General features: G+C 53.1%; 1 protein-coding gene across 1 annotated transcript; it reads right to left on the bottom strand.

The window, feature by feature from the left end:
- Positions 1-9,643: 9,643 nt before the first annotated feature.
- On the bottom strand, positions 9,644-11,496 carry LOC119099220 (putative phosphatase C1687.21). The gene is made up of 3 exons (XM_037222335.1): positions 11,474-11,496; positions 10,332-11,092; positions 9,644-10,024 (listed from the first exon to the last, which is right to left on the bottom strand). The coding sequence occupies exons 2-3, from the start codon at positions 11,062-11,064 to the stop codon at positions 9,975-9,977; spliced, it is 783 nt and encodes a 260-aa protein (XP_037078230.1). The 5' UTR covers positions 11,065-11,092; positions 11,474-11,496; the 3' UTR covers positions 9,644-9,974.
- Between the last annotated feature and the right edge of the window lie 550 nt (positions 11,497-12,046).

Genomic DNA, 12,046 nt, shown 5'->3' with positions numbered 1-12,046 from the left:
ATTACCCATTCACTCTTGCTCAGCTCCACCCACTTCAGCCATTGCTGGGCATCACACCCAAATGATGAACATTGGCCCATGCACATGTACCAAATTACCGTACATCGTGAAAAGCGAATAAGTCTGGGAAACTTTTTACGGCCTCAACCAAAAGTGCTGAGCAAACACAAATTCTAACACATGAACATTGCAACACACCTGTATTCCATACGATAACCGACAAAACAATTTTGTGATGGAGATTTTCAGGGCGACGAAAGGGCTATAGTGCTCGCACGGAACAAACGTGTGCATGGATAACTCGTACTAAGGCATCGAGGGACATATAAAATTGCATGAGAGTGCTGTAACGTGCCCACGGTTCCGCGAGAGAGCCCCGCGGCCCGGGGCTGGCCGTGTGCGCGTGTCTCCTCCCCATAAGCCATGCCACAGGCATTAAACCGCCACGTCGACATGAGATAGCGCCGCTCCTAGAATAACTCCTGGACCTCTTACCCGCAAATGACGTAAGTCGAACGGTGAGTCGTCAATCACCGCCTGGTTGAGGATTAAATGCGAGACCACGGCCCAGCGACGGCTTCCACATGCCCGACGGCCAACGGTACTGCCCTTCCCTGCTCAAGGTCGCTACGGACTTTTTTGCTGGCGTGGGGAAGCGGTCGGCCCTGGTGGCTCCCGTGGCGGTAATGGTTGTGTCTGGTGCAGCTGCCGCTGGTGCCATGGATCCATCTGGTCCACGTCTGGATGCACGCTTAACAAAGACTGGCTTCGGCGAGGCTTGACCGATCAGTACTGGCCGAATGACAGTAAACTGAAAAATCAGTGTAAGATAGCCATCTGAATTTGGATAAGAAAAAGAAATTAACGAACGACGAGCACACGTGACAGGACAGACGATGATGCGGGCACAATTTTGCACATGCGGAACAGAGTACTCCACTCCTGCCGTTCTAACGAGCGGTTTCACCGTTCGCTCTCCCCACTTTCGTTCTGGCGATCCTCGTGGCGCAATTGCCACCAGCTGAGGTGATAGACTGTGTGTGAGCGCGTAGTGTTCCGGGGCACGTCAGGTGCGGACGGCGGTGGCTGAGCTCTCACCAGGCGGGAGACGATGAACGAGGCTGGCACGGGACACGCTGTCGGTACCGAGTCGCGAGCCGTACTGCCGGGCCGCCCGCCGACCGGTCCCCACCGACCCGGACCGGGCGACCCCGCGCCACCAAGGTGACGGGCGCCTCCGCTGCGCTGGCGTCCGGCGCGGCGCCGCCTCCTCCTCCGGTCCGGTTCTGCGCTACCGGTCCGATGCCGCTGGCCGCTGGTCCGCTGGCCAGCAGCTGATGCTGCTGCTGCTGCGCGCGTCCAGCGCAGAGACGGTGCGCGGAGCTGCCTCGAGCTGCCTCAGCGAGCCGCCCGAGCGCCGGCTGAGAGCCGCTCGGGCCGGACCGGCCCGCGCCGGAGCCGCCGAGCCCCCCGGCCGGTCGGCAAGGACGCCGGCTCTGGCGACGCCCAGCTCTTTCCACTTTCGCTCGGTAATGCGGCGGCTGGCGGGGCTATAATCGGGGAAGGTGGGGATGCCACGCTCTGGTTCAGTGGCGGATGCAGGGAACTGAGGCGGACACGTGGAGCTGGCAGGACGCACTGAGGCGAACACAGGGAGCTGATGCAAACATCTGTGTCTAGACGAACAGAGTTGTCTGAGACGTGCACACATAACTGAGGTGGGCGCGGGCGTCTAGGTAAGACAAATAGACGATTAGACAAAAAGAGCTGAGACGAGCACAAGTGTCTGATGCAAATGCAGAAAACTGAGGCGACCAAAGATGTTTGAGACGAGCGCAGATAACTGAGGCAGAAACAGTAGTCTAAGACGATTGTATATATATATATATATATATATATATATATATATATATATATATATATATATAGGTATATATAGCTAGTTTAGACGAACACAGGATGCTGAGGCAGAAACAGGAGTCTGAGACGATTACAGGTGTTTGGGGCGAACACAGGGTGCTGAGACAGACACCTGCGTCTGAGACGATTTCAAGTGTCTGAGGTGAGCACAGGGTGCTGAGGCAGACATAGGAGTCTGAGACGAATACAGGGGTCTGAGGCGAACACGGGATGCTGAGGCAGACACAGGTGTCTGAGACGATTACAGGTGTCTGAGACGAACGCATGGTGCTGAGGCAGACACAGGTGCCTGAGACGAATACAGGTGCCTGAGGCGAGCACAGGGTGCTGAGGCGCACACAGGTGTCTGAGACGAATACAGGTGCCTGAGGCGAGCACAGGGTGCTGAGGCGCACACAGGTGTCTGAGACGAATACAGGTGCCTGAGGCGAGCACAGGGTGCTGAGGCGCACACAGGTGTCTGAGACGCAGGTGCCTGAGGCGAGCACAGGGTGCTGAGGCGCACACAGGTGTCTGAGACGAATACAGGTGCCTGAGGCGAGCACAGGGTGCTGAGGCGCACACAGGTGTCTGAGACGCAGGTGTCTGAGCACAGGAAGCTGAGGCAGACACGTGCAGCAGGTTGGGTTTGGGCGTATGTCGGTGGCGCGGCTCCGCACCAGATCACGTGAGCCAGGTCTGGACCTGGACCAGTCGGTGGCGCGGCTCCGCACCAGATCACGTGAGCCAGGTCTGGACCTGGACCAGTCGGTGGCGCGGCTCCACACCAGATCACGTGAGCCAGGTCTGGACCTGGTCCAGTCGGTGGCGCGGCTCCACACCAGATCACGTGAGCCAGGTCTGGACCTGGACCAGTCGGTGGCGCGGCTCCACACCAGATCACGTGAGCCAGGTCTGGACCTGGACCAGTCGGTGGCGCGGCTCCACACCAGATCACGTGAGCCAGGTCTGGACCTGGTACCAGTCGGTGGGGCCTGCGACCCCAGCTGAGGGCAGCCGCCGTGTCCCTTCTGGATACTCAGTCTCACCCCCCAAGGCATGTGAAGCCTCCACACTGTGGGACGCAGGGACAGCGCTACGGTCCGAATACCCGATAGAAGACGCGCATTTTGAGCTCAATTTGACGTGTGAAGACGTGGCGCTAATCCCATACTTACATCTTAAATGCACCGTATACATAGGTGTACATAGAAAACAGGGGAGGGGGGCCAGGGGGCCATGGCTCCCCACTTTTCAAGGTTGGGGCCAGCAATTTTAACTGCCCCGCCCCGCTTGTTTCAGATGTTAGTTGTATTTACAAGTATTTTTGGACCACCGTAAACGTGCACGCCGATTTACCTAGTTTACCAGACACTCCAGGAGGATGTGTCACTTTTTTCGTTTGCCCATTGATCATCGCGTAATGTCACAACCGCGGGGCCGACGCTGAGCGGCCTGTGGAAACTGCAACACCGGGCGTCGAGGCTGTTGTTGCTAAGATTTGCGAGCGTACATGTTCAAAGTCCTCAGTAGGCAGTTCTGACTGACCGTTCGATCATTTTAAGACAGACATGGGCTAGTCATGTTAATGCAAATTTGGAGCCCCATTTCGTCAGGGGGTCGTCAACATCTCTGCAAAACATAGAAAAAAATCTGGATCTGAAGTCTATCTGACACTTTTTGGACCACCTGTGGTGATCAGGGATTGTTTTGCATCAATGGGGGCTCCTGTGCTGACCCGGGCCGACTGCACAGGTCAGAAGGCTTCCGCGTCAGGGAGGGGAACAATGTGATACGGTGTATCTCTCTAAGGGCGTCAGGTTCGACAAGGGGCCCCGCCTCATGTCGCTAGAATGGCAGCCGAAGACACCCCGCAATGGGACAGAATGGCTCTTCAGCCCTTGACCGGGAACAGAAATGTGCCTCTGGTGTTCTACTCAAGCGGCCCCCTGTTCGGAAACAAACAAGGGGCCTCATTATCGTTTATTAGAGTGGGTAGAAATGAGCTTAGACGCGGACAAGGCCATCCCATGCTTGTCTGAAAACGTTTATTCCTTCGTAGAATTAATAAGTGAGGCAAATTACATCAAAAGGTTTGAACGCACGCGCCCGCAACTCGAGAGCAATGATAGCGACGACCTTGGTTGCAGCTTCCGTAAAACGTAACAGCGTTGGGCACTGCAAGTAAGACCAGGTGGTGGGCAACGCGTTAATCTGTCCCCTGAACAGATTAACATTTGCAGCAACACGAGAAAAGGACATTCTTCCCTTACTTTTCCAGATCCAGCACCACATCCTACACCAGATTCCAGCATTACTTCCTGGCGCCGTAAGAGTAAATCCGTTCTTCTCCTTAAGCTAAAAATCGCACAGGTTAAGTATAACCCCAGACTACCTTATAAATATAATGTTTGATGTATTAAAGCATTCAAAGATACTTTTGTCCGAAACGTATTCATTTTTGTCTACCGTTTTGCCTCGGCTCAGTATTAACCGCTGGGCCGACGCTGCACGGTCTATGAAGACTGCAACGCCTGGCGTCGATGCTTTTGTTGCTAAGATTTGCGAGCGCGCATGTTCAAAACTATGTTACCTAATTATCATCACTAATCGCTTCCATCTGAATGTTCAAAATTGTCATACATAGATGGCTTGGCTATGCAGACACGCGCTGTTGGCCCTCTCCGATCTGCAATCTACCTTCGTGCAGTTTTTGATATGTCTGTAAAACCCAAATAAAAACTCTGACAAAACCTCTAACTTTTATCGGTTTAGAAACAGCCTACTGAGCCATTGTAAATGAAGAGCACCGGTGGTTGATTACATGCAGTCGTTCAGCACGTGATTGTCACAGTTTGTTAACTTCAAAATACAAACAGAATTGATCTCGCAGTGGTTTCTGGTTTTGTTTCTGTTCTGGTTAGGAGGTAAAAACAACAATAAAACGCATAAAACTGTGTCCCTCGTTAACAAGCAAGTTATTTCTGGCGATTTCTCGGGGGACAACATTAGGGAGGGCTTTTGTCAACTCTGTCCCCCCACTTGACAAGGCTCTGACTACGCCCCTGCCTACATACAACAGCAGATCAAGTCGGCTACGTTGAATGAGGAGTAGCTAAATGCCCGTTTGGCCAATTCATACCTAAGGCAGGCAGCTTTCCGAAAACGTTTTCCGGCGGTGGTGTAGTGAAGGGGAAGAAAATTCGGGAAGATACTGCTGCAAGTGTTCAATATATGTTTTGCACACTAATGAGTAGTAATGTTTGTTTTAAATATGCAGCAGAGCAGCCATAAGATCAGTTTGCAGTCAGTCATGCGGGGGACAGCCTGGCCAGCGTAGTGGCAGCCGACGGCGGACGGGAGCAGCGCCCAGATAACGAATGTCTAACAAAAAGGCCTTCATAAACAGTAACTTATTAAACAGTAACTTCAAACAGTAACTTATTTTTACAGGAGGAACTCCAGTTTTACTGTTTTTTGTCGCATGTTTGGCAGCTGGGACTTGAAGTTTCCAAATTTAATCCCGCTTAGAAGACTCCAACGGATCTTATCTTTTGAAAAGCATCCGGCGAAATCTAAGCGAAATCTGAAAACTCTGGCGCATGGTGAGCTATCGGCTCGTATTCAAAATTCTGACCAAACTATGTCCCGGTCGTATTTTGGCACCTACCCTGTGAAGGTAGATGCTTTCTTAATGACCCAAGATGCCAACTGGCTCCTGGAATTTCGCCTCCCCAGCGAAAACAGTATTGAAATGGACGAGTAATCTTGGAAAACTAGGTGCTCTTATTTTCTGAATGGCATAGATGAGTCGAAAAGGCGAGATTGTGCACCAGTGAGGAGCAGCTGGAGATATATATCTAGCATAGCAACCATGACATCTAGTTATATCCAAAACATATTATGTGAATTAGGAACGCACAATAGCCTCCTTGCATACCCCAAAAACACCCTATTGTTATTGGGCGAATTATCCATGCCCATTATGTTATTGGCGATTTGCTGTTTTGCTATCATTTGATATGTTCAATATGCACAACTTGTTAAATCTGCTTAAAAATATTGGGTCCGAGCCTAGCTGGCCCCAGTTTGTAGTCTTGCTCCATCATTTTATTTTCTGTTTTGCCTTCGCCCCTTAGAGCCTGAAAATGTTATTTGCTGACCAAAATGGCTTTGATCCCGATACAAAAAACAAATCCCATCAGGTGTATCAAACCAGGAGCCCATTGGGACATCGCACCTGGGGCAAGCAACCGAAGGACCAGCAAAAATACACACTGATAATTTCTGTAGCAAGCCAATTACTTTGTCGGTAGCCTGTTAAAGTAATAAGCTTGTCGTTCCCATTACGGCATGGGGGCACGCAAAACCATAGGCAGCCCAAGGCCCCATTCGCTACTAATGACGCCCCTGTTCCACACAGTCGCCGAGACCATTCTGCTGGCTCATGGGCCTCGCTCCATCGAGCCACGGTTCACGGATGACCGCAAGGAGGGATCTTCATGGCTTATGCTTGAAAGAAACATATCAGACCCATAGTTTGCCTTTTTTATTGATGCGAAACAATAAGTTACCATACCACCAGCTGTCTGTTAGTGTTAAGCTCTTTTTTATATTTTACTAGCTGTGTGCTTATAGCCTGGAAAGCACCACGTATAATCGTGGAGGTACAAACTCGGTGCGTCTGGGACAAAATTAAACTATTCTCATATCGCTCATAGCCTCGCCGTCATCAATTGAAGGGTCCCCGTTTTGTGAGCCGGCTGGGGTTTCATTAAGTTTGGCCAGTGTTTGGCGGTGTACTACGATCTTTGATCACCACCACATCCAGCAAATTGAGACAAGCAAGGTAAGCCTTTATTGTCACTTAATGTCTTCCCCTCCAATAAGGGAATCGGGCCCGGGGTTCAGCATGGTAGCTTCACTTAAAAAGGTTCCGCAATGACAAGGCTTCTAATTGATGCTACTGCAGTGACTGAATCCATGCCTCTGAGTAATAATTTGTATGTTTCTGGCCTTTCAACTAATGGGAATGTTTCTGCGTCATGTAAGGTGCTGGTATTCAATGGTGTTCGTTGTTTTGGTCAACTTGCCAACCCATTTTTGTCACGCTGTGATAGCATGCTGGTGCTGTTAAGTTATCTTAAAGAAAACTTAAAACAAGTTTTACCTCTGCAAAGTATCATCCCTCTTAGCATGGTTGTTCATAATCTGCAAATCATCATGGTCTTCAAATGCCATCCAATAAAATGGCAACAGTGGCAGTGTCGGCAAATTAATGTGTTTCTCTGAAAAATGTAGATGTTTTGGGTAGGTGGAATACTGGGCTCAGACTATGAATGGATGGGCTGGGAGAGTACCACTCATAAGGTGGGTCTCTGCATCCTTTACTGCTATCATTTCAAAGTGTTGTGACACTGATGGCTCATGCCTCCTGGAGATGGTTGGTAATTTTTTCAGTTTGTGTGCTTGATGTTTGTGCCTACTTGATATCATAAGACATCTTAAAACTCAATGGTACTTTGCCTGAATTCATATTTGGACAGTGATTAATTCCATTTCTGGATATTCTTGTCAATGCTGCATCTCTTATTAGGTAGTATGTCTTCTAGTTCAGCTCTGTAAATCCTGTGTTGAAAAACATGTTGGTAAGCTACTATTAGGACAGAATGTGTTTCTACATAACTTGCATTCCACAAGGACATTTGATTACTTTTGAGAGGCAGTTTGGTCTCATAGTTTCTACAGACATTTCCATGTTGTGCTGAATGTGGGGTATGCAGGAGCTCCCTTAAGTCATAATTGATCATGTTTAGATCATGAAAAAAGGTTTCTTGTAAAGGCTGGCATCCCCCATTGTATTTGGAGTCCAGCATTATAATGCAGTTCATACAATCAATGTCACCATTTCTTACTGGTGTGTCAACCACACTACATGCATGGCAACTTGAGCCACATATTTATTACACCACATCCAATCATGCCAAAACTACTCTGGGTTGTGGTCGCCTGGCTGTTCCTCAGTCAGGTGCTTCTGGTTGGCAGAGCTGCTCTGTTGCGCTGTCCAGCGTCTGTCGGCCGGGTGCGCCGGAGACGGCGCCACGTGGTCGTGCCTGACAGACTCCCTGCCATCCTGCAGGATGATCACAGATGTGCAGCTGGCCGTGTTTGTGAACCTGCTGGGCGTCTCGCTCTTCCTGTTGGTGGTGGCCTACCACTACGTGGCCGCCAACAACCCCCGGCACGCCTGAGCATGGTACGGCACCCGGCGAAACCGACCGGCCGGCGCCGCACTGAAGACGTTGCTGGTGGGAAGGAACATTTGGGGTGGGAATGTCCGTTGGGGCCTGGTGTGGCTCCCTGGGTGGCAGCGATAGTTGTACCTTGATTAAATGATTTTGCTCCCAAGTGGAGGGTTGACCCCCGACGGCGCCGGCTTGTCCCTGCCCCCCCCCCCTTTCCCGATCATCGGGTAGGCCCCAGAAAACAAATTTTTGCTATGCCCTTGCGTGGGACGCGTGTCATTCTATTGGCTTATTGTGAAATAGGTTTTTATTGCATTTGATGTCATGTAGCTCAGTTACACTGGATCCCATACCTCATTTAATGTCAATTTAACGTGCAGCGTTACTTCAAATCGTTTCATGATGGCTCTGCTTTGGCGGCATTGGAGTGAGAGGCCTAGCTTTGCAAGGATTGTGATTTTTCCAGGACATAATGACACACCACGCAAATGATCATGACAGACAACTCCCCAGCTTGTTGGCCCATTGACATTACAATTTTGTGTGTCTGCTTCCGTTTCCCCGTTGGTTTCCGTGTACACCGGTTGTTGGGTATCCGTTCCTCGTTGTGCTGACTGGTTTCGACTGTCGATTGGTTTCAGACTGCGGTCGCTGGGTGCAGGTCCAGATCCAGGCGGCCATGCGCAGCTGCAAGCGACCCGTCACTTGGCTCCATTCCACTACGGTTTCCTTTCTGTGATGCACTGCGTGTTGACATGCAAATAAACTGACAGAAATTTCTGGCTGGTTTTACCTCAGATTTCAGACCGTCCGAAACATTGCACAAATTATGACAATGCTAATTTTATCAGATGTCAAGGCGGTTAGGGCCGTAAATCCAGTGTTTGATAGCATTGATCAGTATAACGGGTAGATTAAAGGAAGTGTTTGGTGAGTCATTATAAGCAATCACCCAAATACTAACTGCCTTGTTTTTACCTGCAAACTTCTGCCATAACTGATATCCACATCTCCATCTCGTATGCTGCTTGAGTCGGAACACCACCTGGTGGTAATCTGTGTAAACTGCAGCCACAGAAACGACTGAAGGTGGCATCGAGACAGGTGAAAAAGTAACCTTACGAAACATTGCAAGACTTGTATTTCCCTGTTGGCTTAACATTATGCTGATATGTCCCTGCCCACATTCTGTCTGTTGAGGTTTACGTTATCGCCACCAGCAGCGGTGTGTCCTGTCATCGGGTAACGTACTCTTCTCGTGGCAGAACTTGCCACCGTAGCTGGCAGGCAGGCAGTCTGGCAGAGGGCTGCCCCTTAGGCAGCGCTTTTCCGATGCTCTTAAGAAAGAAGTCCGATTCGCAAGTGGAATATTCGTAATTATGGCACGCATGCTCTCGAACAATCGCATCTAGCGCAGCGTTGGCGCCGACGTCTGGGTCAAGGCACTGGGACGGGAACGGGTGCTGCCCCCCCCCCCCCCCCCCGCCCCGCCCTCCCTACGAACCGACAGGTCCTAGCACCACTATCGTGTTGTACAAAAGATCTGTGTAAGAAAAACGTTCGCCTCCGTTCCGATATTTCGGAGGGTACATCACCACTGCTAAACATCACCTATAGTCCCTATCCCATCTGACACGAGACTCCAACGAGGTCTGGTGTCCATAATCTCTGCGTTGGATGGTCTCAGTGAGTATGGATGTATCGCTTCGGTCCAGGTCTGATTGGTGGCCTCCGCCGCTCGCCAGCCGCCGTTGCGTCCTGCCCGGGCGCCGGACCACCCCTGGCTGCCTATTGCTGGCGCGTCGACTCCGGTCTGTGACGTCACGGCGGTCACACCAGGCTGTGCGTGATCGGCTGCGCGGCCGCGTCCACGCCGTCACCTGGCGGGGGGGGGGGGGGGAGGCGCGTCACAGGTGTGTCACCAGGGAGATCTGCACCATGAGGTGGGCTGGCACACGATACCCAGTGTCTAAATGCGACACTCACAACGCTTACGCTCTCACGTGCGACAGTCTCAAGTTTTTTGGATGGAACAGATACGACCACCTTGGGGTGGGAATTTCTTGATATCAAAGGTGCAGCTGTCATGCTGCTGTCTGCCATTGTCACATGGACATGTCACACACATACGCCGCCATGGACAGGGGGGAATGCGTGGTGGGGACGGGGGGGACGGGGAGCACTCACGTGGCTGGCGGCTACCGTCCTGCATGAGGTAGGAGCTGGGCGCAAGGCCGGCCGTCAGGTGGTCGTCCCGGTGCAGGTACTCGCACTCAACGGTCAGCTCGCCGGCCTCGCCCCGGCGCACCAGCAGCCGCGTCTGACCCGTGTTCCAGCTGAAGTGTAGCTGGGGGCCGGCCGTCAGGTGGCGCTGCAGCAGCAGCAGGCCGTGCTGCTGCTGCAGGTGTAGCAGCAGCAGGTGGATCAACCCAGCGTGGCTGAACACGACCACCTCGCCACCGCCGCCGCTGCCGCTGCCACCGCTGCCTCCGTCGTCCGTCATCTCGCGCACCAGCCGCTCGAAGAAGGTGGCGGCGCGCTTCCGGGCGTCGGCCACCGACTCGAGACCAGCGAGCGGCTGGCCCGAGCTGCGCGCCTCCGCTTGAAGACGCGTCGCCTCGGCGTACGTCAGCCCGTGCAACGGGCCGCTCTCACGTTCGCGCACGAGCGGCTCGAGTCGTGCCGAGGCGGCGACGGCCGTCCCCAGCGCGCGCTCACACGTCTCACGTGCCCGCTGCGTGTCGCTGCTGACCACCAGCACGAACGTGGCGCCCTCAGCGGCCAAGGCGGCACCCAAAGCTTCGGCCTGGCGCCGCCCGGTGGCGTTGAGCGGCGTGGGCGTATGCGCCTCGACCAGTTCCTGCACGTTGGCGTCCGTTTCGCCGTGTCGGATGAGACGCAGGTGGAACGAGGTTGCCATGATGACAGAGTGGTGACCCTGGAGCACTCTGGAACGGCGACAAGGGTACTGATCCTGGGCCGCCAGCTGACGTGGCGCGGCCGAGCGCGACGAGCCACAATCTAGTAACATTACTCCCCCCTCCCCCTGGAGAGGGAGACGGCCTGATATTGCGGATGGTGAGGTTGACCTTTTTGGCTGGGCCGCCCCCCCCCCAACCGATTTCAGAAAGCGACACCTCTGACGTCCCCCCGCGCGGTATTAGATTGTTTGGATTGTAGCCCTTTGGACAAGAAACGATCATTTCAGGGTTATGGAACAGAGGAGAATTGATAACGATGGAGCAGGACTACGTAGGCTTGACGGGCCGCGATGATGCAGGACGAAGCTAGAAAGGGGATAAGAGGGTCGGATGGATGCCCCCACTCACCTCCCGGCCTGTCGCGCAGCGAATTGCCGCGCTGGTCTGCTGACGACGCGGATCCACATCCCGACCAGCGTACACTAACATGCTGCACCCGAGCAACGCGCAAGTCCCGCTGATAAAAATCGTGCCGCCTGGGGTCAAACGTGTCATACCCCTCTGCGACCCCACACAATTGTGCACTCGTGCCTCCGTGCTGCTGGGGGTCTCTGCGAAGCACGGCGGGTGGGTGGCCCATTGTTCGGGTGCACGGCGCGGTCGCCGGTCTAAGTATATCGGTTGACGGCCGCCGGGAGTCTTCGCTGCGCTCGGTCCGGAGTAGGGACCGTGGGCCGCACTTCTCGGTACACGGTAGAAGGTATGTGCGGCATGTGTATATGCGATATATATAGCAATGTGCGATGCATGCAGAAGGTATCACCGAAGGTACGTGCGGTGGGAACACTGACCTGGGCGGCTTTGGGTGATGGTCGCTGCCGGCAAGCTCCGAACGCTTCGCTGGCGACGGTCCGGTGCCGGGCAACGAGGCAATATTTAGACAGCTGGTAACGTGCGGCGCCGGTCACAGCGCCCACGTCG

Source organism: Pollicipes pollicipes, unplaced genomic scaffold, assembly GCF_011947565.3.
Source record: "Pollicipes pollicipes isolate AB1234 unplaced genomic scaffold, Ppol_2.1 Scaffold_4740;HRSCAF=5597_pilon_pilon_pilon, whole genome shotgun sequence".
Lineage (NCBI taxonomy): Eukaryota > Metazoa > Arthropoda > Thecostraca > Pollicipedomorpha > Pollicipedidae > Pollicipes > Pollicipes pollicipes.
This window is presented reverse-complemented; position numbering and strand designations above follow the sequence as displayed.